Raw genomic sequence first — 23258 nt, 5'->3', positions numbered from 1 at the left:
AGTGAAATGTGTTATATTAATACATTACTAATTTTTTTGTATTCTTTGTAGTTATGTGAAATGGAAAATTTACCTTTCGTGAATTGAAATTAGCATATATAAAATATATAGTATTATATAAAGTAAAGTTTAACCTATATTATACATAGTATGGTCGTGTTTATTTTTTAACCGTTGTCATTACATGATTATTATATTATTTATTTATTAAGCAATAAGTCATAGGATGTATGAAGACCAGGCATATACAATTGTACAATGATAAGATAATCTGTAATTAAATCAGTCTGCTTTGGGTACATTCAGAAAGGCCACCGTACACTCAGCCGTTCTGTGAGCGGGGTTTAGTACTAGTGGCGCCATTGGTGATAAAACTCCTAAATTTGTAGTGAAAATAGTTCCCATTCTTTTTTTAACCCTTTATTTACTGAATTTCTCCAAAGTTTTTAAAATCTGGGCATTCGTCTTGGTCTTATATCATCTTATAGAGTTGTCTCTAACAAGCTTCCAAAAAAAAAAAAGCTTGTGCTGTTATCCAACAATTAAAAACGAACTTCAAGTAAACTTGAAAGTCATAATAGGTTTCAAAGCGTTTAATTAATACAGTACCATGAGAAAAAATAAAAGTAAGAATATATGAAATTACACCGCAAAAGTAATCGAATACTGATAAATGTTGTGCACGATCTAAACGATTATAAAATAAGTGTTTACGTGGTTTGATGGTATGAAATAGTATAATATATACAGAAATATATATATAGAGATACAGTACATACAATGATACATATATGTACTACGTATTTTTCTGTCACCGGTAAAAATGTTCGGAATTAGACATGGAATCGAATCGTAAGCCTCCACCAGAGAAAACAATACAACAAATTATAGATACAGATAAAGAATATGAAAGATACATTTATGTATATTAGGCTGCTCCTTGCTTTCTTTACTTTGGAATTTATTGGAGAAACGGTTCGGAAAAGTTTCAATTTACGAAAACGAAATTTGCACACAACCTTGAAGTTTACCTAAACGAACGCGGATTCACCGTTGCCCCTAATGCCATTCTATTTTTTATTAAATGCAAGTGGTACTTTGATCGAATATGTATCAAGCGAGATCGTGTCTTTGCTAATCGATACAAATGTAACTAAATGCTAAGTAGATGTGAACCAATTTGGCGCAACTGCGAATCCGTGATCATGAAGTTTCGCATGTTAAACTTCGACGGCTTTGGAACATATTTTCCTGTTATCCAATCGTATTTAAATATTGTAGGAATGACTATTTCACGATTTAGAATCAATCTGGTAGGCGAATAAAAAAAATCGCAAGAAAATGTCGACCATCTATAATTAAGGCTACAAGTGGACCACAGTGACTCTCTCTCTCTCTCTCTCTCTCTCTCTCTCTCTCTCTCTCTCTCTCTTTCTTTCTAACTCACTCACTCATTCTTTTATTCTCGCATTGCCCCACGCGCACGCAGGTCTTTATGTACCTAATTGTTCACTTTCAAGCGTCGCGATTCAGGAAAAGTACCTAAATAAATATCAACATTACTCTTTCTCTTGTTACTTAAAAACTACAGTTATGGCATCGCATTACGGTTGTGTATCTATTAAAATTAGAGTCCCTTTTGGCATTTTTATTTCAATCGCGATTGTTAGTATGATTTCCTGTTACGAAAAGAACCTTATTCTTTCCAGTCTTTTTTTATTTCAAACGACCACTCCCACTTCAGATGTTCATGCTTGTCATCGTCGGTAAACAAGGAGCTCACGTTGTAGGATCCACGCGCCATTACTCCGGATGGCGCATCTTCCGCTGGAGTGGTGTACGATTGCACTTCTGTTTTCGGTGGATAAGAACCAACCATATGTATCATTTTATCCACTGAAACGCAATACAGGAGAAGAGCTATCAGTGAACGTTTAACGGTGGAACGTTTAATTTATTATACACGTATTAAATTTTAAATTTACCTGTGACACCTAGCAACGAAACCATTAAACAGAAACCAAATACAACAATTTAAGCATATAATTTGAATGGAATATGATTTTGAACTCTACATTACTCTCAAAGTATTTATCATTTAGCTAGTAGGTAATTTTTGATGTAGCTCTTACCGGGTACGCCGAGACGATAGGTCTTCTGAATATACTTTAGACCGTGCACGATTTCGCGTTGCACGATGAAGTCGATCCTGATTCTATAACTCACGCCTTCTTTTATTACAAAAGTTTGTTTTTTTAGTTGAGATAGATCTCCCGTTAAATCTAATTCCATGTCTGGGCGATTTGCGACGCAAAGCGCCAATTTCTTAACTATTACCTTTCTGGGATCGTCTGGATCTGTAAGAATCGATCATTTTCTTCTTTTATTCACCAGCTTTCTTGCAATGTTTAATTTTAATGGCTAACGAAATGCGCACCTACAACGATACCGCCAGACTTTGCTTCCCCTAGAAGCGTTTCCTTATATTTCCGTAAACTTTCATCCTCTCTATCCGCTTCTAGAATTTGTTCTATTGTTTTCTCTGGTGGAGGCTTGTAATTCGATTCTACCTCTAGTTCCTCCTCCATAGAGTCAACATGATCCGCGTTGACCTCTGACATTTTCACTATAACAGAAATGTACCGTAACATTAATGTTTTACTCTTTTTCCTTGTATATAATGGTTGCAAAATTTTTCTAAACATTCTGTTCTGTACCAAGTATGTCGTATAGGAATTCTTATGTATGCTATACTAGTTTAAGATTAATAATTTCTTATACTAAATACATTGCGATAGAAAACTATGAAAAATTTATGTATAGATTACGATATAAGTAATCGATAGTTTGTCCAACACGAGATTAAAATACTTGTAATCTACTAATATTTTGGTCGAATATTTAGCAACATTGTGTCACTAATCGATTTCAAGGATACCAAACACACATGCAAACATGAAGTACATGCATGTTTCATGTAGTATAAATACTCCATAGATGAATATTTTTAGAAACATACGTTGGTAAAATTATAAAACCGAACGTGTTTCCCATCTCATTTTCTTTGGATACTTTTATATCATACAAGGATTAAAAAAATATTTAGAAATCAAGGAATTACTGAACAAAAGGGCCGGAATTGTTGATAGAAGGAAATGACAGGCAGGTGAAAATGTATACACAAAATTGTAAACCATTGAAACATAATCGATACAAAATAGTACACTTTACGAAAATTTTATACTAGGATAGTGGACTCACCGCAATTATCCAGTAATGTAACCAATATTAAAAAATGGAAATCTACACAGAAGTATAACCAATCTTTTAATCTTATTTGCCACCCTTCTGTGAGTCGCTTCTTAAAGCGGAAGACAAAGACAATATGGCGGATTCAAAAGGGCGGGTACTTCCTATTCGTATAGCCATTTAAGGTTAACTTCCTTCGTCATTTACTTCTATATTAATTTCCATTTGGAAAAGTTGAATAATTTTAGTCGATCTAGGCTCGATCATTCCATGTGAAGCAAATTAATACATTTAAACAAATTACATTATCCTTATTATTTATCAGATATCTTATGATTGTTTTTCATTGAATGTATATGTAAATAACAAAATATTCAAGGTAGATAAAGTTATCGCTCCACCCAATTTATTACTATGTAAATATCTATTTAATGCGCACAAAAGAATTATAAAGAATGTTCACTTTATAGTGGAAGTCTATTCACTTTTATGATTAAACAAAACAGAAAATATATAATAATGTAGAATGACAGGATAATTGATATCACAAATGATAACACCCATTATTTGCAATATTTATTAACTTTATGTATTTCTTCTTTTCTTCTTGTACCATATGTATTTCTCAATACATACACCTTATCAATAAATACACTTTCGCAATTGTACTATCCAGTTTTCACAGATTCTGACTTTGATTTGGCTAAAATTCCTTCTTCTTGAAATTTAAGGAACAAAGGATCTCCTTCAGCAACCACATACGAAAGCACAGCTTTCTTGTAATAGTCTGACATCAACTCAAGATTTCTTATAACCACAGATAAAAGGTGCGCTTTCTCTACATATATACCTGCATTAAAGAGTCACTTGAAACACATATACTTAAATAATTGAATGTATCTCAATTTTACTTGGTGGTTCGAAAATGAGAATAAACTTGTAATTTTATTAGTCTCAACAAAACTAGATATAGAATGTATAATTGAATGTATTTCAAATTTACCTGGAGGTTCAAACATGAGGTACGCAAAATGTACATGAAGATGATAGTATGATGGTTGGTAATGCAAGTATATTCTAAGTTGTGAAGCAGGTATGTTATATCTCTTAGCAATTTCTGCTATTCCTGCATCCCTTATATTTTTCAATAATGGAATATGGGATGCGTTTAACTCTCTCATTGATCTAAGTTTTTGGAAAGGAAGTGCTAATAATTTCAAGGAATTGATTTCACCATTCCATTTGATATCGTGCACCAGAACAAATCCAATATTTTCATCTCTATCTTCATATATGACTTTTGACTGCTCTGCTTTTTTATCTAAGATGTTATATATCCACTGGTAAAGTAAAAAGTAAAATATCATACATTTAATACGTAAAGAATTGTAAGAATTCAGAAAGCAATGGGAAAGCGATATTATAGTTTCTATATGTCAATCTTCTCCAATTACAATTTTATTAAATTCTGCATACCTGTAGAGAAAAACTACTCGATTCAATGTATGGAACAGTAATCTTAGTATAAAGTTCATAGGTTTCATCAACCATATACAATTCCTTTCGTTTGAACTTTTCAATATGTTCCGGTGTCGCAGGGTGTATTACCATTACATTTAAACCTAAAATTACATTCGAATTCTCAATAATATAACAAAAGAAGCATATAATTTAAGGTTAACATACACCATACCATTGTACTCCTTGCTAGGGAAACAATCATAATTCCCATAAACATCATTGGTGAAACGTTTCTTTAACAGAGTATCTTTATTGCACAGTTCCTTTTTCAAAGATATTACATCATTAGAAAAAATCTGTCTTTCAAACAGCACAAGACTGGAGGCTTCGTTTCCTTTAAAGACGCCTTCGACGCACACTTGCTTCCTCAGGCAATTGTTTTGTAATACTCTTGTTATTTCGAAGGTGGATAGACAAATTTCAGGTTTCCCTTTAATGTCAATATTTTCAGACTCACTTTCTGTCTGTATTTTGATTTTTTTCGCTGGAGGATGCTCGTCCCCATCATTATTTAAAGACACTTCCGCCATTTTTGATGGCATTCTTTTCAAATCAATTTAATTTATTTCAGGTTTATCTGTGTGTAGGTCTTGGAGCTTATGAGACTTTTTTCTTGTCCTTCTGTGGCTTTACAAATTAAAAAAATTAAAGAATAGGATTAAATTGAATTTAATTAAATTGATTAAAAAAAATATTAAACTTAGCCATAGGGATGGTTTTTTACTCTTTCTACAAGTACCTTAACATCTTACTCTCAGAACTTTTGGAATAATTTGTCACGTTAGGTTTATAATGTTTCACAATGATTTTCCACCTAAACGTTATAGTCGATTCGTTAGTATTTATATTTTCAATTAAAAATTCATCATCTGCAGATATTTGTTTACATGGCAATCTATTGTTAATTTGTGGCTTTATATCAATGTGCTGTAAATTATAATTCCCTATGTTCAGTTGATTTCTATCAACAATTGCTTTTTGGAAGTTTGTAAAATTATAAAACATGTTCTGAACAGAATGAGTAATAATTGCTTTATTTTGTTTAGGAGTATCATTATTCTGAGATTCTGTAAAGAATGTAAAAGGCACATGCTTTACAACAAGTTTCTCAACTATGTAATCACATTCCTTCGGTTCACAATTAAAATTTTCCTTGGACCGTCTTCTACGATTGACTTTGAAGCAGCTACAAAGTAATGCGCAACATTTTTCTTGCAAATTTGAAGCAGAACTTGTTTTCGATGTATTAGAAACAGTTTCATTAGATGTTACAAGCTCTTGTGGTTTATTCATTTCGAAAATACTTTAATGCAATATAATTTAGTTGAGGTCTTAAGGTTTAATTGTATTCAGAGAGTTCAAAGACTTATAATTTAGTTGGATCTTGAGGTTTAATTGTATTCACAGAGTTTGATGACTTATAATTTAATATTCTTCATTTCCAAGGGATTCCACAGTTGGGATTGTAGCTTTATTGCCATGATATTGTTATATATAGTAAGTTAAATATTGTGGACTTTTACAATTTTCTATTTGTCACTCGTTACTTACTGTAACAAGCATTTGGTTCACATTGACAATGTTATGATACAGTTTGTTTGAAAGGTTTGATTAATTCATGGGTCGCAATTGAACATAATTAGAAGGCTTAATATTGTTTAGGAAAGTACTGTAAATAATTTGACAATTTTATATGATAAATCAAATAATTTTTGGCAGCTTTTGGTACATTTCATACATTCGTTGACATTTGTTTTTGTTGTTTGTTGATAAATGGTGCCATCTGTTCTAGACAGAGATGGACAAAACCCTAGGCTTCGAACAAATTTTTTTTTTGCAAATTTTCGAAACAAACGCTTGATAGGTCGATAGATTTACTTTCCCTAATTACGAAATGCATAATCATTATATGTTTTTTTTCATTGTTGTGCCTGAAAAACGCGAAAAACTGTTTCGTAATTCACCTATTCTCCGTTGCTCATCGTTGGTGGCGCTAGTTTACCTCTACCGAACACACTTCTTTTTTTCTGCTCTCAACTCGAGCATCTCGAGACATGACATTGGAATTGTTTGCAATGAAGGATCATATGAGCAAGTGCGGTTGAGTGCGATGTTGTTTACTAAATTTTACTGATTGGTTCCACTAATTTATTTTTCTAATTTTTACTGTGACTTCGTAAATTTCTATAAGAACAATTGACATGGCTGCGATAAAAGTGGTCCCGTCAACTTCACCTTCAGTTGAATTAAGTTCGTACCGCGACCAACATTTTAAGGTTAGTCGTACAATATAATATCAAGCTTCCTCTCATTGTTTGTCTATAATAAATGAAAAGCAAAGTTCAAATGCTACACAAAAGGGAAAAAGATTTTTACTTTTGGTGGAATAGTTGAATAATTCACAAGGGGAAGAAGTTATCAAATAAATGTCTTTGTTGTTCTGTACTAAAAACTTAATGTAAAACTGTTAGGTTATTAAATTGTGCTTACATTAATCGATCACCTTTCTCCTCAGGGATCTAGAGCTGAACAAGACAGGCTCCTAAGAAATTCCACCACTTTATATGTTGGCAATCTTTCTTTTTACACAACGGAAGAACAAATATACGAGTTGTTTTCAAAGTGTGGCGACATTAGGAGAATTATAATGGGCTTGGACAAATATAAAAAGACTCCATGTGGTTTCTGTTTTGTGGAATATTACCAAAGGGGTGATTCTGAAAATTGCATGCGATATATCAATGGAACACGATTGGATGACAGAATAATTAGAACTGATTGGGATGCTGGCTTTATCGAAGGTAGACAGTATGGAAGAGGGAAAACTGGGGGACAAGTACGTATTTACTTACTTACTTTATAAATGATTCAGATGAATAATTCATCTGTAAAGGATCAAATTCATATATCACTGCATTAAATTTCCATTTATATTATTATTAACAAAATTATGTTGTTATAGGTGCGAGACGAATACAGATCAGACTTTGATAGTGGAAGAGGTGGCTATGGTAAAATAATCCAACAGAAAGTAACACCTATTTCTGATGGTGCATTCGGACGTTGAAATTATGAAACTGTGACTGACTTCCTATGTCCAATTTTGTATGTATAAAGAAATTCCAATAATATTTACAAACGAGTAATATAATAACACAAGAAATTATTCAATTTAAAGGTGCACTAATAAGATAAAAAATCATTTTTTTTTAAATATCATAAATTTCTAATACATTTAAATCCCTTAAGAATGTTTATGATTCTAAAAATAACAAATTCGAATAGTTTTGTTCCACAAGTGTATATTTTAAAGTCTCAAAAATTATATGCTAGTGGTTCTACATAGAATTTTGCATTATTAAGCAAGTTATGTTCATTGATACTAATGGTACCCTATCAGATATTGCATTAGAGAATTTTATACGCGTTTTTCTTGAAACAATGTTTTGATACACATGGGTAGCATAGTTATAGAAGGTTGAGGAGTTTGTCTAATGAGGAAAGTTCTTTTTTCATTGAACATGGTAATAAAAATGAATGTCGAGACTCAGAACTTTTTATTATGTTGTTGTTTCCCTATCTCTTACGTAATTGTTGGCTGTATGGGCCTGAGTACTATGGTCCACTGAGACTGAGTGCTCGAATTGGCTACCTTATTCACATACACATACATGCATATGTTGTTTTCTATTATAAAAAATAAATTTTCATAAGAATACATTTCTGATCTTTATTCCTGCACCCATATTTGTTATTTATATGTAAGAAGAACTTTTCAGGCATTTTGGAGAAAAGTTTACCAAACAAATAATATCAATAAAACGAATCATTTTTATTACCTTATAATATAGACATTAGTTGACTTAAATAATTGTGTAAAACGTTAACGCATTTACAGAATATTTTTTACTTTTTATGTGCAAAGGATACGAAAATATTATAGTTCTTTGAATGATATATTCTTTCTAAATATTAAAATTATTACAAATAGTTATTTATAAATATTGCTTTGTGATTTAGTCTTCAAAATGTACAACAAAGTTTCCTAGATGGCTTTTTCAATACAGCTCGAATGGCTTCGACGAAAACGTCTTCTAAATTTTCTCGCTTTAGAGCTGAGCACTCAATATATTTGTATGCCTTCACTTTTTTCTTCATCTTTTTGCAGTCTTTAATTGAAATTGTGTTGTCATTTTCCGTGTTCCTAAGGTCTCCCTTAGTACCTATTAGAAAAATGTTGAAAATATAGTTTCTGTACAGAGCACAAGTAGATTTGAACTTATTTTAGTGAAATAAATAATGGAAATACTTGCCAACTAGAACTACAGGTGTGTTTGGACAGTGATGCTTAATTTCTGGGTGCCATTTATTTGCAACATTGTCAAATGAACTGCGAGAATTCACTGAAAAGCAGATCAAGAAGCAATCAGTCTGAAAATAAAATGTAATTATAAATCGATCAAACTCAGACTTGTATTGCAAACTAAGTGTCACTTAAAAAAACATTGTTTAAAAGTTTTTCATTTACATTTGGGTAGGATAAAGGTCTGATCCTTTCATAATCTTCCTGACCAGCCGTATCCCACAAAGTCATATCATATTGCTTTCCATTTACATGTATGATCCCTGCATAGTTATCGAAACTAAGAAAAAGAACAAAAAATTATGCTTTGTAAATTGTTTGAAGGAGATTTTTTAAAATCCTCTTTAATTGAATTTCTTTCAATTTCTAGAAACGCAAGCTCGTCTAACCGAAGCACACAAACTTGACTGGTCTCAGAAAATTGCACTCTGGTACCTAAGTGTAAACTCGGTTTACTTTGCTTGAGAATATTGCGATCAAAGGTCAACCGTACGTTCCTCAATTATAGTACAGTACTTACACTGTGGGCACATATTCTGAGGGAAATTCATTCGTTGTGTATGTGATGAGCATACATGTTTTGCCAACGGAGCCATCACCAATTGTTGTAACTTTGATTGGTCTTTGCATCGATGATACTTTACTGTTCTCTGAAAAATAAACAGCAATTTCATTCGTTTTACGTACAGTGTTTAGTTCTCAAAATCATTAACTGTTATGTGATCATTAAGATATTTGTATCATTACTATTCAATAAATTGTTCTATTTATTGAGAATATAAACAATTCAAGAGTTGTTCACAGAAGTCGTATATAAAATAATATATATATGACTATTTACCTTTTTTGTTATTACACATCGTGTATAGGAACTAGGGTTCCAGTGTCCAAGAATCTAGTTCAGTTAGCTCTCAGCTTCAATTTAATGAGGTTTGTTATCGCGATGCTAGTTATCAATTTATCATTCAGTCAACTCCATTATCCACTACATTATTCGGCTGTGCAAAAATGAGAGAATGCTATGATAGTTGCTATCAACAGGATTCACTGATAAGGGTGCATTGGTCTGAGATGTGTAGGACTAGTGAAATGATCGTGATTGCAATTAATCCTCAGTGATTCAGCTACTCCTCCGCGGGCAAAGATTGTCACTGTGGTCTCAGTACTCCTTTCAGGTACACATAACAATAACTGGAAATAAAGATATGCAATAACTAGAAATAGAGATATGGATTTCACTTGAAAGCTTATAAAATAACTTTGGCACAAGGTGATTTATTAAGGTCGATATTAAAATGTTTATTTGAAGTTTTGTGGAAGAAGACTATTTTTGTCCTGAGTGAGACATGTTTGATTGAACAGTTAAAGTGTTAATCACCATTCAAATGGTGACCACAGAAGTACATTCTGTCTGATTCACTGCATTGAAACGGTGAGCCAGCAATTGTTTCATGAAAATGATGAAATTATATTTCCTAATTTGCGAAACCACTCGACCCCATAAAACTGAGATCATCGCACTTTCCTGCCAATTACTGTGGTACATGCTAGACATAGTAGCATGTCTTCAAAACAGTTCATTTCGAACAGTACTTTATCATAATCTATTGTTTGCTTGTTGCTGCTTTAATATAAAACAATTTATTATGTAATATTATATAATTTATGTATTACAATTTACATAATATAATTTACGTAATACAGTTTGTATGATATTATATAATTTAACTATAATTTAATTTGTATGGAAATGCAGGTAGATGATACATAAAGTATGAGGGAATTAAAGGCAGAGGAAAAGATGGATAGTAGTATTGTAGGTGTGGTGTGCTTTCAACACACGACGCATCAAATAAATGTAGCCACGCCCATCCTTCCGCATTCCAACACATTTAGTATCATTTTCAAAATTTACTGATAACATTTATCCTATAGTAATGGAAACAAACGCTAAAAATTTCAAATTTTTATCTTAATTATTTTCTTATATATATCATCCTAGTAAATATGAAGCCATTTTTGTTTATTTAACATATCATTGTAATATTATTTTAAACGTTTTTAATGTGTACTTATTTTTTTATAAAAGTTACAGGAACAAAGATTCTTTTTCAGGAAATTCAACAATTTAGTATATGAATATTTTTTATATACTAAATTTTTCTTTCATTAACGTAATAATTCTCAAGCGTGCTTAAATAATAATTAAAAAAAATTGTTATCAATCAAAAAAACTATTAAACGACAAAGTAAAAGTCGTTTTTGAAAACGTAGTTTCCCGGATAAAAATTTAATTTTTATTGCCCAGAACGGATAAACAATTATTTATCTAGATTTTTTTTTTCATGGAACAAATAATAGAAATTTTTATCTAGATAAGAATTTGACCAGTAATATTCGTAATTAACTGATTGACGCTTTTTTAGTATCGTAATGTTTGAAACTTGTCATGTGTTATTTCGAGGACATTGTATGTACATGCATGACTTGAGCAGATAATTAAACACTTCAGTGGCGTACGTTTTTTGTAGCGTAAAACCGGATGAGGTGTTGATAACGAACCACAAGACTGACATGCTTTATCCTGTTTTGGGAAAATCAATGATTAATCTCTTGACGAATCATTATTTTCTTCAAGAATATTTTAAGTATATTTCTTTTATTCTTATATTCCATCTTATATAGTATTATTTAAAAATATTTGTGGTGACTTCTAAATGACTAAAGTGTTCTCAATGTTTCAGTCTTTAAATATATTTTCGTCGAATCTCAATCGACATTGGACCATAAAGTGTTGAAATACTTACAAAGGGCGAAGCATCAACAAATAAAAAAAAAATTGTTAAATTTATAAAGGAATCTCTTTTGGTGTAGGATTTTTTTATTTATCATTCATGATCGACACATGTTACGTCTCTGTCGTAAAGTTATCCAATACGCGTAGGAGGTGACACTTAGTATTTTTTAATTGCGCATTTCCGAAGGTCTGACACTAACACACAGGTTCACGAGCACAGGCAGATTATGTCATCGCTACCAAAGTATACTTTATTTGTGTGCCCGTAACCTATTTACGTAAAAGTCTTGCTGAGTTGTGTGGGAGAAAGGTAAACAATTGTTGATTGACAAAAAGGCACGTTTGTTAAAAAATGGAGGATTATTTATTAGACGTAGAAAATTAATTTTGAGAGTTCACGTTTAATTGTTTAGGAGCTTAGTTTGCAGAATGTTGTTCTTCTAATAGATTACAAATTACGATCGACAGTTATAAAATATTCTCGAAGTTTCATTAAATTATATACATTCCTTTCTTGCTAAAAAAATTCCTGCAAATCGCTAAAAAAAAACGGTAGTCCTAAACCTATTTCCCCCATCAGATGATAATGCAAACGACATGGGGTAAAATTTATCTGCTTATCGCGAATAAAAAGCTGTATCGACATTATATACGTAAGCTATTATCCAAATTAAATTCTACTCGTCCCTGTGAGTAACATTATCGATTATTTTTTTTCTTTTTGCTTCAATTTCTTGTTCACGAAATCCGCGCGAGATGGTATCTGCACGTTTCAAGTACAATAATAAGTACAATATAAATAATAGTGTGATAAGAAGCGATAAGATTATTAAAGCACCTCGTCGCATGTGTTGTTGCGAGTAATTTCGATGAAGTCACGATTATAATACTATAAGAGATTGACAAATTTCCGAGAAACGTGACAAATACTTAATTGCGCTTAATGGAGACACATAATTAATATTTTATCGGTAATTTCAGACAGTGTAGCATTGTTTATGACTCTTTCAATTATTATAATAATTTAATTTCATTAAATTCCGTGATTCCGGAATTATACACCAAGCATTAAGATTCAATCATTATGATTAAGTTGAAATTAGATTAGTTTAACGTTAAACAATTTCGTTTTATCTTGAAATTTAAGATTTGAAAATGACCTCGAAAGTCAGCTGATTTTTCAGAATCCAATTTGACAGAAAGTGATAATCGGCTTTTTATATTTGTGCAGTTGTAAAACTGTATGATACTTAAAGTAAACAAAGTGACGTACATCCTACGTTAAACTGGTAATTTTAATTAGAACTTATAATTTACGAATCGAAAATTTTGAGCATTTCGATTGTACAAAAATGAATTGATAAAAAATGAGTAATTTTTTTTTTTTTAAATTGGCCATATTTTTAGAATAAATGACTTTGCGTGATACAACACATTAGTAGAATAGATTCAAGGAGAGATAACAATACTACTATGCGAGATGAATAATAATGGCAATTTCACAGTGAAACTCACACAGTTACATTAAGAATAAATTTCATCCAAAAAATTCCAATAAAACAATTTAAAATAAAAGAATTACATAAAAAGTTACATTACTGCCTCTTAAAATAACCCTTTGAACAAAACCAAATTCAAAGTACCATAAATAATTTCAAAGTACCAATCTCTACAATAGATTAATACATAAAAATATTATAAAACCGTTAAAATAAAATATAATATCAATAGAACCATTTGAAACAGAAAAAAAAGTTACATTATATGATTAACACAGTTTCCATCATAATATTTTTATAGGCAGTAGCTCCAAGGAATAATATCTGAAAAACTTCCTAAAAGAAAAACAATAATTTTGGACTCACCAAATATTGCAAAGCTTTCGCCAGAAAATATAATCAAGTATCGAAACACGTGTCGATCGTTTTGAAAACAGCGTGGAGGAAGATTTTCGTTGTATGCACGATTTTAAACTCACTGGCTAATTGAAATTCCTTTAGTTCCCGTCGGACGGTAACGGGAAAGGTACGTGGATGCACTTTGCGCGACGGTCAGTCGACAACTACGACACCGGCGACGCGTTTTAAACGTTTATCGAAACATCAATTGCGCTACACGCACAGTCTAGAAATATAGAGGAACCGTAGGAGCGTTTTTAATTTGATTTTTATCAACAATAAGGGATTTAAAAGTGGCGCTGTTTCTTGTACTCTAATGGCGCCAAATTCTTTCTTTCATTTTTAAAAAGTTGCAAAATTGCAAAATTGAAAGATTTGTGGTGGGGGTAATATTATTAAAAATGTATTTCTTTTTCATTTTTTACGAAGGTGTTATAGAACGTTAAAATCATTTAATTTTGTATTTAATATGTTGTCAATATCTCTCATAAATTACTACATAAATTAAAATTCTAAATTACACACTCCCTACATTGGAAGTGATAAATAGTTTCATATTCCTAAATAGTACATGCTTGATGACGCAGTCGTTTTAATTAATTACCACACGGCAAACATAAACCGATTGTTCGACGAGTTTGGTACAATGCCGTGATTTGCATTCTTTCAATATTATTAAAAACATTCTATGTCTTTTAAACATTCAACTATCCTTAAACATTAATACATTAAGGATATATAGAAATGTAAAAAATTTATTTAATGTGTACATTAAATGTATATGACAATTTCATTAATGTTTATTAATTTTTATCTTCAATTATGGTATCTAGTAACTGTTTAAGTTGCATTCCAGCATTTATTCTAGTGAATGGTTTCCGAGGAGTAATGCATTGTTCTATTAAATATTCCACATTTGGATACGTTTTTAATATATCTGTTGGTATATTATGCAGAAGACCACCAGGTAACACACTGTTGTCTATATTTAATGCTAATAATGTCTGCAAACATAATTCTTCATAATTTCTCGAATTGAACTTTGCAAGTAAACAACAAGTAAAATGTTAACATAAATACTGTATTTAATAAATACCAACTGACCTTACATATAGCATAATAATTGTGATCACTGGTCCTGTGATTGCATATTTCAGCAGGAGAATATGCTAGGCATTCTGTGCAATTTAAATTCTCAGTATTTTCTTGTAATTGATTCCACATTGATTTTTCTAAAAATATATGCATACACCTCTCAAATATTATCTATTTAAAAGTTTTAGCATCATTGTATATTTTTTTTTATTTATTTATTTCTTTATGATCCTATATAGAATGAAGCTATTACCTTTAGATATACTATTTTTATCAACAATAATCACATTCTCCAAGTCCACAAATTTTGCGTTATTATTTGAATCGATTGCTATGTTATCAGCTGATACATCAGTTAAATAAAAACCAAAATCATCGCTTCTATAGGTGAACATGTAAGCAGCATTTAAAAGACTTGAAGCTATTTTGGCTCTAAGCAACCATGATTTGTTGTAGTAAGCCGTCAGTGGTGATCCAACATATTCTTCAATTACAATACGTCCACATGCACCCAAATATTTTGGTACTGGCCAATTATTGTTTGCAGGGAGTATCTGTGAACAAAGACTAGAATGACAAATATTACCTAAATACCATAAATAATTTATATACCTGCAAAAGAAGAGGCTCAGGATTCAGAATTATTGACATCCAAATATTTATTTCGAGTGTTTTCAAATCAACCTGCTCGTTGTTCACATATACGTACTCTAACAGATTCCGCAAATGTTGAGCATTCGGACAGAGTCTCAAGCGAACCAAGTTATCTTTCGCAAAATCCAAGGTTACTTCTCGCACGATCAATTCATAGAAATCTATACTAGTTTCATTATCTACATTCTTTAGATTCTTTTCACAAATATGGCCAAAGTTTTCATTTTCGCAGAGCATTCGGTCAAAGTCATTCAATTCAGATGAATGCGCCAACTTCTTTAATATAACCTTATTGTTGATAAAAAATCCAAAGAATACATTTTTCACTCCGAAGAGGTAAGAGAAGGTTGAATAGAAATCGTATGGTGTGATATCCACTTTGTGGATGTAATTGCATGCTGAAGTACCAAAACAAGCTGGACATTTATGTAATTCTGTCAAGTGATTTATGTTTGGTTGGAAAGTTATGATTTTGGACCATTTGAAAATAATGAATATTATTACGAAGAAAAGTAATTTCCATTTTTTAAACTTTAGGATGTTGTATATATATGATAAAATCATAAGTTGGTGCTACAATTCTTTATTTCAATATGAATATTGGAGTATTTTCCTTTGTTATTTATTTTCAGATTTTTTAGGTTAGGTAAGTATAAACACAGGGTTATTTTTAGGTTAGGAAAATATCAACGGAGGAGGTTACATATGTGTTTTAGATTTCTTTGTGGATGTGCAGAAGAGGGGCAAGAAGCACTAACAAATACTAGTCCTACTTTTTAATTAATTAAATAAAAATTGGTCATAAATGAATACAGATGTTCAAGTAACTAACAATTCAGATTCCTGTAAATAAATGTAATACATCATTGCGTATCCTTCTTCAACAATATTGAACAATTTTTTTCAAATATAGATATACACTACAGATTATTTGTTTTAAATATTTAATAAGACTATTAATGTAACCCAATTATGCTCTTACAACCTTATCTAATATGACTCAATTTTTGAAGCAAAAAAATAAACCACTTGTTGCACTCATTAGTTTTATTAATTCATACTCATATTTTTAATTTCTTAGACTTCAAAATTTAACTCTGGAAAGACCTTCCTATTATTTACAGTTACATTTGCAATTTTGTCTACGAGCATGATTACTCCACTGACGACGCAGCTCTGAGAAGTTATTTAGCCACTTGCAGTCGGGTTTAGGTGGTTTGTTGCTGTTCCATATCATTTCTTCTACGCATTGACAAGTATTGGAGCAAGAATTTATTATACCGATAGGGTGAAAAGTGTTACAGTTGGTGCAAGCAAAACTCTCTTCTTTATTTCGACATAAACAGAAGTGTATTGCAGCATCTGGTATTAAACATTTCTTCTTTTGGGCAGTGCAGTCATTCACTATATGAAATATTAAATTATATGAAATGTTTGTTAAAAGGAAGAACTGAGATTTTATGAAGATACCATAAACACCGCTGCAAGATAATTGTTCAGTTTCGTTAGTTCTCTTGCAACAACTCATATTTAAGAAAAAATTGAAGTTTTATGTGCTATAATTTGTGTCGTCAATAGTTATTGTTTTGCTACTATCGTATACATAAATTTAGATTATATTTGTACAATTTGTATTGATGTAATAATAATGTTAGTTGAGAAGAGGAAAGATGGAAATTGGTATGAAAACTTTCATCTGTTTTGTTGAAATGTTTTTTTAGAGGGTTACTATGGTCATGGAAGAACGAGATGATCAATTATGTGACATGAAACTTAATTTTAAGCAGTGTAAAATTTATGCTAATTTGGTACATAATATTTTCTTATTTAATACATTAATATGTTTCAAACTTATTTGCAATTTGCATATAATCATTCATAATCATATGAAGTACCATACATGTTCATTAAATATTCATTTGTTTATATAAATATATACATTAAAATCTTAAATTAAGGCAAAAATTTGTATAACCACAAATTAAAAAATTTCTTTTGAAATTTCGTCGTAAGCGTTCCATGACAAATTACAAAAGTAATGGATAATAGAAGACTATTTCATTATAAATTACAGAAGTAACGTATAATGCAAGAGGTCACCCATTAACCAATTTCTTTTATATAATTGGTAAAGCATTACTTTTATCTCGCTTCCTCAATTTTCAAATTCCGCGCCCAGTGGTGATTCCAACTCGCGCATGTGCACTAGTTTTAATTTGTCGGAAAAGTAAAAATAAGTAAAAATCGTACGTAGATACGAATATTAAAGGCTGTGACGCGAGGTATTTATTTATTAAACTACGCTGTGGCATTGAAATAACAAATAAAAGAAAATATTTGCGTTTGGGATGTTCCAAATAAAACGGGAGGGGGTTGGAGAATCTACGCTTACCGGCGAAAACGATGTCACTCAGTTGCCGTGCACGAGTTGATCGTAACCAGTCGTAGCAGTCACTTTCAACTGCTTATTTGCAGTTACCCATGTATTTATTATACATGGTTGGATTGGGATTATGTCATAGAAAACGGCACCAGGGAAAAACTATACATATGTTGTGATTGGAAGGGTTGGAGTGGGTAATTGGGGGTGCGTTGATTATATATTTTAATAAAATAAAATTTTGGATCAAAGTTTAAACAAATAAAAATCAAAAATAATACTCTCCCCGGCGGGGAATCGAACCCCGGTCTCCCGCGTGACAGGCGGGGATACTGACCACTATACTACCGAGGAGGCCGCGTTTGTTTTTAATAAATAAATGAGACAGTAGATACTGTCTGCGTCAGTTTGGATTATTAACTTAATAAACACTGTATGACGCCATTAATTCCGTTCCTCACTTTTTATTATAATGTAACATACTACGGACAGGAACCCACACAGGTCGACCGGGAAAGAAAATGGAAAGCCTTCTCAATCATTACATTATTAGTATTCGTATTAAAACGACAAACGGGCGCCTAATAACTGATTATTAGTACCAGTTACCACTGGTAGGGGTTCTTACCCTAAGGAACCTACACAGACCAACCAAGGAAGAAAATGAAAGACAAGCCCTCTCCATTATTACATTTCATCGAGGCAAGTACTCGGAAACCTCGTAAAACTCTAGTCTCCAGCAATTGTAAGGAGTTTTGCTCTAGAGTCCTCTTGTTCTGGGGAGGTCTAGCACCACCGACCACCCCAGGGGACGGACCCCTTTAGCCGGCGACTGACTTGCAACAGAACGTTGTAATGTAACGCGAGCATTCGCTTAGTTTGGCGGACTAGCGAGCGACGAACCGACCTGTTCTTGCGCTCGGTTCGCGCTCTTGCGTGCTCCACTGGTTTGTCGTTTTTTTGACGAACCTCTTTGAACGTCTACTTCTCACTGAACTGAGTAGGAAGCATTGAGAGAGAATTCAGCCGCGAGTTCGAAGCGAGCATTCGTGATTCCAAGAAGGACCTTGTAATGTAACGTTGGCGTCGAACCGTAAAATTCGCGCTGAACAGTTACATTACAGCGTTCTGTTGCGAGTCAGTCGCCGGCTTCACAGAACTCGCTTCAGCTGTCACCGTTAGCTCGATAGGTATTCACCGCAAGGTTTCCAGCAATTTCATTGGTCGATCCCCTCCCCGTCGTAGGAATCGGAAATAGCCTGTTGGATACGAGCGTGCCACGAGGTTCAGAGTGGAGGGGAAGCTCCGACGAAGCTTGACGAATCCGATGGTAAAGTTTGTTGTGCAGGAATATTACAAGGCAGTTCGATTGGATGTCACGTAACCGCGACACCTCTTCTTGTATAGTCGCTGGTATGATCTTGTGAGCTCGTAAACCGAAACAGCAGTCACGTATCGCTTTATTGGGACAGGTAACTGTTCGGACGACGGGGATGTCGCGGCTCTAAGGTATACACAGAGCAAATTATACGAGCTGTCGATCACTTTCTTCTACCCCCCACTCCGTGTTCAAACGATTTCAGAGGGGGCGCGCGGAGGCATATAAAAGCGTCGCGCGATCGAACGCGTCGCGTTCGCGTTTCTGAATTCACAGGAGCACGTACCACGTTCGAAGTTCCACCTACGCGTCTGAAAATGTCGATGTTATCGAAATTGTCGATGGTTGACAAGCTCGATGGCTGACAAGCTCGATGGCTTGTCGAGTTTACCTCTGAATAGTTTGGATCCTTCGAGTGATCTGTTCCGCGATAATGCTGTAACCGCCTATCAAGATCGAATTGAGACCTATCGAGCTGAAATGAAATTGGTGAACGGTGAAACGGTGGAACCGATCGTGTTCAGGGTGCTCCGGTGTGTAACGGAATCAGGAGGGAACGTAAAGGAAAGTAAAACTAAATTGCGTAAATTGAAGGCACGTGTACTTTACGAGCATTAAACAAAAACATTGCTCTGAAATTACACGTTTCACTATTTATACGACATACTATTATAATTTATTACGTGTAACGTCTTTACTATTCTTGTGCCTCTTGTCTATTACAGTACAGACTGGATAAGTGCAAGACAGGAGTTATTGGGTAAATGCAACGCTCGGCGACCAACCCTTTGCACTCGAGAGGTGACTCTCAGTCACCATTAGGTTTCAGCAAATCTATCAGCAACGATGTTTCTTTAGGTTTAATTTCTTTGGAACTCGTCAATAAAATGATTGTCGGCGCGGTGAAGGTGGCCTGATTCTCAAATCTCGATAGCTTACCATAGATGCTTTCTTAGGATTCTATTGTCTCACCGATACGCTTTTGCCTACTGCTTTCTTCCCTCGGACCTCTCTCTCTCTCTCTCTCTCTCTCTCTCTCTCTCTCTCTCTCTCTCTTTCTCTGTCCTTTTCTACGTTCGGCGCTCGACTCGAGCCAAATATAAACACAGAATAGAAACCTCGACCGAATAACCGCAATGCTTAAGTCCCGATTTTCTTCCACTTATCCAGTTTTTACTGTACTAAAATATTTCGTTACTACCCGAAACCGAACTATTCACTGAACTATTCCTCGTCGCGCAATAAGTAGTTTGTAATCGTCGTCGTCCTCGAGAGTCGTAATCATCGTGATGACTCGCGATCATCGTTTCCATTCTACCTCGTCGAATACAGAAGAGTGAAATACGAGAACGACGAGCTCATCATCTGAAATACATAGAGCCTTTTAACGTGGAACAGAAGTGTCCAGACAGTCCTAAACAATTACCGTCGAAAAGCCAGTGAAGCTCGGCGTAAACAAATCGGCAAGATTAAAAGCACATTCGATCGAGCTTCTACGCATTATCATTAAAAGAAGTTTCTGCATACTCGGTGGGATGCTATACCACGTAGTGTCGTATCTATATCGACAAACGGCGTGGCGTCATTACTTTCTTACATGTATTTCAACGATTACGCGGCAGTAGGTGGAAAACCCTCGGGTGCAGGAACATCGTTCGAAACGAACGCAGACTCACGTTTCGTAAAATACGCTCACGCTGTCGTCTATGATTTTCTGTCCGTTGTAATTATTCAAGAACACGATCACCAGGTGAATGGTAACCAGCATCCCGGAGAAAATTAATTCTAGAGAATTCATGTCCACGGTTGCTAGAAAAAGCTGTTACAAAGAAAGAATCCTAAAAGAATTTAGCGGAGAGCGTTGTAGAGGAGATATTTATTCACGGATGTATCTCGTTGCGAAAAAAAATATTTTGCGGAGAATAGAAGTTTATGTATTTTTATGTTATTACTAGACCGCGGATTTTTATGCGTTTATAGGAAATCTGAACGTGCAAGAAACTATAGGATGGACACAGTAGCCAATAATAGAAAAATGATTGAAAGTAAAGTTCATGTTGTAGTATCGGGTTGTCCCAAAAGTTTCTTTCGCTTTATTAATAACTAATGCATGCACAATAGTTTATGTTTTATGTTACATTACCGAATTGTGCACGATACATTTTGCTTCATTGCTGTTACAACATGAATATCTATGAAATTAGATTGTCTATTTATATAAACACGACCACATCAAATAATTGAGTGCAACTCGCGAAAGAAACTTTCGGGACAATCTAATACTTGCAGAGTAAAATAAATTCCTATCTAGGTTCAGTTTTTGTAGGTACGTTTGCAAAAGATTTTTTTTTGCATAAAGATCCGCAGTCTATTTATTACTTACTATACTTACTCGGTATAGATTCAAACCAAAGGAGATTATGGCTATTATAATGGCTGCTAAATAGGGTATCGTTAACATAGCCGCCGATTCTTCGATGATTCTACATTCACAGACATATTACAATCACACGATTATTAAATAAGAAAAAGAAATCACGTTTAGTAGAGAAAGTGGTCCAAACACGGCTCGTGTTTGCATTTGTTTTTGTTTTTTTTTTTTTTTATTATCTACAATATTACAATAACAAAGAGACCCCATCTACTTCAAATAAATGCTAATGATCTCGAAATTTCGGAATGTCTGACCTTGAGATAATTTCGTTGTCTATCATAGTATTAGATTTACATGAAACTTGGTACGTATGAGTCATGGGTAGACTGCGGATCTTTATGCATTTATGGGAAATTTGAATGTCCAAGAACCTACAAAATGCAAAAAAAATATGCAAGAATATAAAAAAGATTGAAAGTAAACTCCACAAAATATTTTTTTCATGTCATAATATTTCCACAATGAAATAAATTCCTATTTAGGTTCGATTTTTCTAGGCACGTTCGCGAAGATTGTATTTTGCATAAAGATACGCAGTCCAGTCTCTATAACCAATATCGAAGTTGCCCAATTCGAGTGAACAGATAAACAGAGAAGCACCGAAATGAAAGTGAACCGTTTTTTAACCACTTCCTTTAACGAAAATCTATCGTAGGAACTGATGCTAGAAAGTATAAAGAAACTTTACCCACCTCAGCGATTTCGAGTGTATAGCTACAGCCTCAGGAATACTGCTATGACTGGATCCATTGCGATTATGTACAATTTGTCCCACAGCGTTGTCTACAGCATTTCGTAATCGGTAACTAGGAAGGTAAAACACGTATTACTAAGCAATGGCAATAGCATCACCGCTGAGTAATGCGATTGTGTACCTAGTAATTCTAAACAGTCCACATACATAACACGCGTAAATTGCGAGCGTCGATTCGGTACACGCTAAAACCAGCAATCCAATCGTGCACGTCAATATTGCGTGAATAGCCACCACGGTACAGTATTTCTCTTGGACAATGAAGAATCCGGTGATCTTCAAATAGTCTATTCGCGTCACGTTCTTGGACGTCAGAAAGTTGAGGAACGATGGAAACGCTAACAGTGTGACGACGCAAATAATTCCGAAACAAGATACTACTGAAATTCAGGACAGTCGATGAAGAAGCTGCGACGAGGATTTTTTAGTAGACATGATTAACCCTTTGCGCTCGAGGTGCGCTTTCTTATTCTATTGTCACGAATGCTAAGCTTAGATTAACTTGGAAAATGAGATCCTTGATTTGAGATTTGAGAATCAGGTCACCTTTGCCTCAATCATTTTATCGACACCTCGAGTTCCAATGAAACTAAACCTAAAGAAAACCTAGTGGTGACTGAGAGTCATCTCTCGAGTGCAAAGGGTTAAAGAACTCCGTAAGTAGTATTGGCGAGAAATGGTCAGACACGAATGATTTGTATTTTATCCCAGACAGTATTAACCCTTTGAACTCGA

At 33.5% G+C, this 23258-nt stretch overlaps 7 protein-coding genes and 1 non-coding gene across 9 annotated transcripts in view; 1 reads left to right on the top strand and 7 right to left on the bottom strand.

The window, feature by feature from the left end:
• Positions 1–578: 578 nt before the first annotated feature.
• Positions 579–3414, bottom strand: LOC128876104 (rho GDP-dissociation inhibitor 2-like). The gene is made up of 4 exons (XM_054122198.1): positions 3262–3414; positions 2438–2626; positions 2133–2357; positions 579–1896 (listed from the first exon to the last, which is right to left on the bottom strand). Exons 2-4 carry the CDS (start codon positions 2619–2621, stop codon positions 1697–1699), a joined length of 609 nt encoding a protein of 202 aa, XP_053978173.1. The 5' UTR covers positions 2622–2626; positions 3262–3414; the 3' UTR covers positions 579–1696.
• A 364-nt stretch (positions 3415–3778) lies between these two features.
• Positions 3779–5397, bottom strand: LOC128876101 (m7GpppX diphosphatase). Its single transcript, XM_054122195.1, has 4 exons — positions 4943–5397; positions 4726–4871; positions 4253–4589; positions 3779–4099 (listed from the first exon to the last, which is right to left on the bottom strand). The coding sequence occupies exons 1-4, from the start codon at positions 5310–5312 to the stop codon at positions 3918–3920; spliced, it is 1035 nt and encodes a 344-aa protein (XP_053978170.1). The 5' UTR covers positions 5313–5397; the 3' UTR covers positions 3779–3917.
• LOC128876102 (uncharacterized) lies at positions 5328–6676 on the bottom strand. The gene is made up of 2 exons (XM_054122196.1): positions 5510–6676; positions 5328–5397 (listed from the first exon to the last, which is right to left on the bottom strand). Exons 1-2 carry the CDS (start codon positions 6061–6063, stop codon positions 5328–5330), a joined length of 624 nt encoding a protein of 207 aa, XP_053978171.1. The 5' UTR covers positions 6064–6676.
• A 148-nt stretch (positions 6677–6824) lies between these two features.
• LOC128876106 (nuclear cap-binding protein subunit 2) lies at positions 6825–9910 on the top strand. The gene is made up of 4 exons (XM_054122201.1): positions 6825–7046; positions 7286–7606; positions 7733–7875; positions 9504–9910. Exons 1-3 carry the CDS (start codon positions 6972–6974, stop codon positions 7835–7837), a joined length of 501 nt encoding a protein of 166 aa, XP_053978176.1. The 5' UTR covers positions 6825–6971; the 3' UTR covers positions 7838–7875; positions 9504–9910.
• Positions 8582–14009, bottom strand: LOC128876105 (ras-like GTP-binding protein RhoL). Its single transcript, XM_054122200.1, has 6 exons — positions 13796–14009; positions 9975–10324; positions 9654–9783; positions 9299–9413; positions 9084–9201; positions 8582–8993 (listed from the first exon to the last, which is right to left on the bottom strand). The coding sequence occupies exons 2-6, from the start codon at positions 9991–9993 to the stop codon at positions 8794–8796; spliced, it is 582 nt and encodes a 193-aa protein (XP_053978175.1). The 5' UTR covers positions 9994–10324; positions 13796–14009; the 3' UTR covers positions 8582–8793.
• A 558-nt stretch (positions 14010–14567) lies between these two features.
• On the bottom strand, positions 14568–16695 carry LOC128876100 (divergent protein kinase domain 2A-like). Of its 2 annotated transcripts, none has more exons than XM_054122194.1 (4): positions 15633–16695; positions 15177–15490; positions 14933–15060; positions 14568–14832 (listed from the first exon to the last, which is right to left on the bottom strand). In XM_054122194.1, the coding sequence occupies exons 1-4, from the start codon at positions 16139–16141 to the stop codon at positions 14632–14634; spliced, it is 1152 nt and encodes a 383-aa protein (XP_053978169.1). In that variant the 5' UTR covers positions 16142–16695; the 3' UTR covers positions 14568–14631. The 2 variants fall into 2 exon arrangements, with proteins under 2 accessions (XP_053978169.1, XP_053978168.1); XM_054122193.1 differs by having other exon boundaries at positions 15177–15477; positions 15536–16689.
• Positions 16696–18239: 1544 nt separating this feature from the next.
• Positions 18240–18311, bottom strand: Trnad-guc (transfer RNA aspartic acid (anticodon GUC)). Its single transcript has one exon. It is a non-coding gene; the product is annotated as a tRNA-Asp (tRNA).
• Positions 18312–19604: 1293 nt separating this feature from the next.
• The window catches only part of LOC128877173 (odorant receptor 22c-like), a 28807-nt gene continuing 25153 nt past the window's right edge, over positions 19605–23258 (bottom strand). The window contains exons 2-7 of the mRNA XM_054124249.1: positions 22645–22903; positions 22462–22575; positions 21728–21818; positions 21012–21154; positions 20762–20894; positions 19605–20700 (exon numbers count right to left, since the gene is read on the bottom strand). Coding sequence (XP_053980224.1) covers positions 20650–20700; positions 20762–20894; positions 21012–21154; positions 21728–21818; positions 22462–22575; positions 22645–22903 — 791 coding nt within the window. The 3' untranslated portion in view covers positions 19605–20649. The remainder of the gene's footprint in view (positions 20701–20761; positions 20895–21011; positions 21155–21727; positions 21819–22461; positions 22576–22644; positions 22904–23258) is intronic.

The sequence above is a fragment of the Hylaeus volcanicus genome, chromosome 5, assembly GCF_026283585.1.
Source record: "Hylaeus volcanicus isolate JK05 chromosome 5, UHH_iyHylVolc1.0_haploid, whole genome shotgun sequence".
Classification (NCBI taxonomy): domain Eukaryota; kingdom Metazoa; phylum Arthropoda; class Insecta; order Hymenoptera; family Colletidae; genus Hylaeus; species Hylaeus volcanicus.
This window is presented reverse-complemented; position numbering and strand designations above follow the sequence as displayed.

What these genes read in the sequence shown, in the direction of transcription:
- LOC128876100 (XM_054122193.1), bottom strand. Translation starts at nt 16,141, where the DNA reads ATGATTTTATCATATATATACAACATCCTAAAGTTTAAAAAATGGAAA. An exon ending in CTGAGCCTCTTCTTTTGCAG is followed by an intron (nt 15,478 to 15,535) that starts GTATATAAATTA and finishes CTTTGTTCACAG; the next exon opens with ATACTCCCTGCAAACAATAA. An exon ending in ATTATTATGCTATATGTAAG is followed by an intron (nt 14,833 to 14,932) that starts GTCAGTTGGTAT and finishes TTATGTTTGCAG; the next exon opens with ACATTATTAGCATTAAATAT.
- LOC128876104 (XM_054122198.1), bottom strand. Translation starts at nt 2,621, where the DNA reads ATGTCAGAGGTCAACGCGGATCATGTTGACTCTATGGAGGAGGAACTA. An exon ending in GTCTGGCGGTATCGTTGTAG is followed by an intron (nt 2,358 to 2,437) that starts GTGCGCATTTCG and finishes CGATTCTTACAG; the next exon opens with ATCCAGACGATCCCAGAAAG. An exon ending in CTATCGTCTCGGCGTACCCG is followed by an intron (nt 1,897 to 2,132) that starts GTAAGAGCTACA and finishes ATTGCGTTTCAG; the next exon opens with TGGATAAAATGATACATATG.
- LOC128876106 (XM_054122201.1), top strand. Translation starts at nt 6,972, where the DNA reads ATGGCTGCGATAAAAGTGGTCCCGTCAACTTCACCTTCAGTTGAATTA. An exon ending in ACCGCGACCAACATTTTAAG is followed by an intron (nt 7,047 to 7,285) that starts GTTAGTCGTACA and finishes CTTTCTCCTCAG; the next exon opens with GGATCTAGAGCTGAACAAGA. An exon ending in GAGGGAAAACTGGGGGACAA is followed by an intron (nt 7,607 to 7,732) that starts GTACGTATTTAC and finishes ATGTTGTTATAG; the next exon opens with GTGCGAGACGAATACAGATC.
- LOC128876101 (XM_054122195.1), bottom strand. Translation starts at nt 5,312, where the DNA reads ATGCCATCAAAAATGGCGGAAGTGTCTTTAAATAATGATGGGGACGAG. An exon ending in CGAGTAGTTTTTCTCTACAG is followed by an intron (nt 4,590 to 4,725) that starts GTATGCAGAATT and finishes TTACTTTACCAG; the next exon opens with TGGATATATAACATCTTAGA. An exon ending in CCTCATGTTTGAACCTCCAG is followed by an intron (nt 4,100 to 4,252) that starts GTAAATTTGAAA and finishes TCTTTAATGCAG; the next exon opens with GTATATATGTAGAGAAAGCG.
- LOC128876102 (XM_054122196.1), bottom strand. Translation starts at nt 6,063, where the DNA reads ATGAATAAACCACAAGAGCTTGTAACATCTAATGAAACTGTTTCTAAT. An exon ending in TCTGAGAGTAAGATGTTAAG is followed by an intron (nt 5,398 to 5,509) that starts GTACTTGTAGAA and finishes TAATTTGTAAAG; the next exon opens with CCACAGAAGGACAAGAAAAA.
- LOC128876105 (XM_054122200.1), bottom strand. An exon ending in TCAGAATATGTGCCCACAGT is followed by an intron (nt 9,414 to 9,653) that starts GTAAGTACTGTA and finishes TCTTTTTCTTAG; the next exon opens with TTTCGATAACTATGCAGGGA. An exon ending in GACCTTTATCCTACCCAAAT is followed by an intron (nt 9,202 to 9,298) that starts GTAAATGAAAAA and finishes TTTTATTTTCAG; the next exon opens with ACTGATTGCTTCTTGATCTG.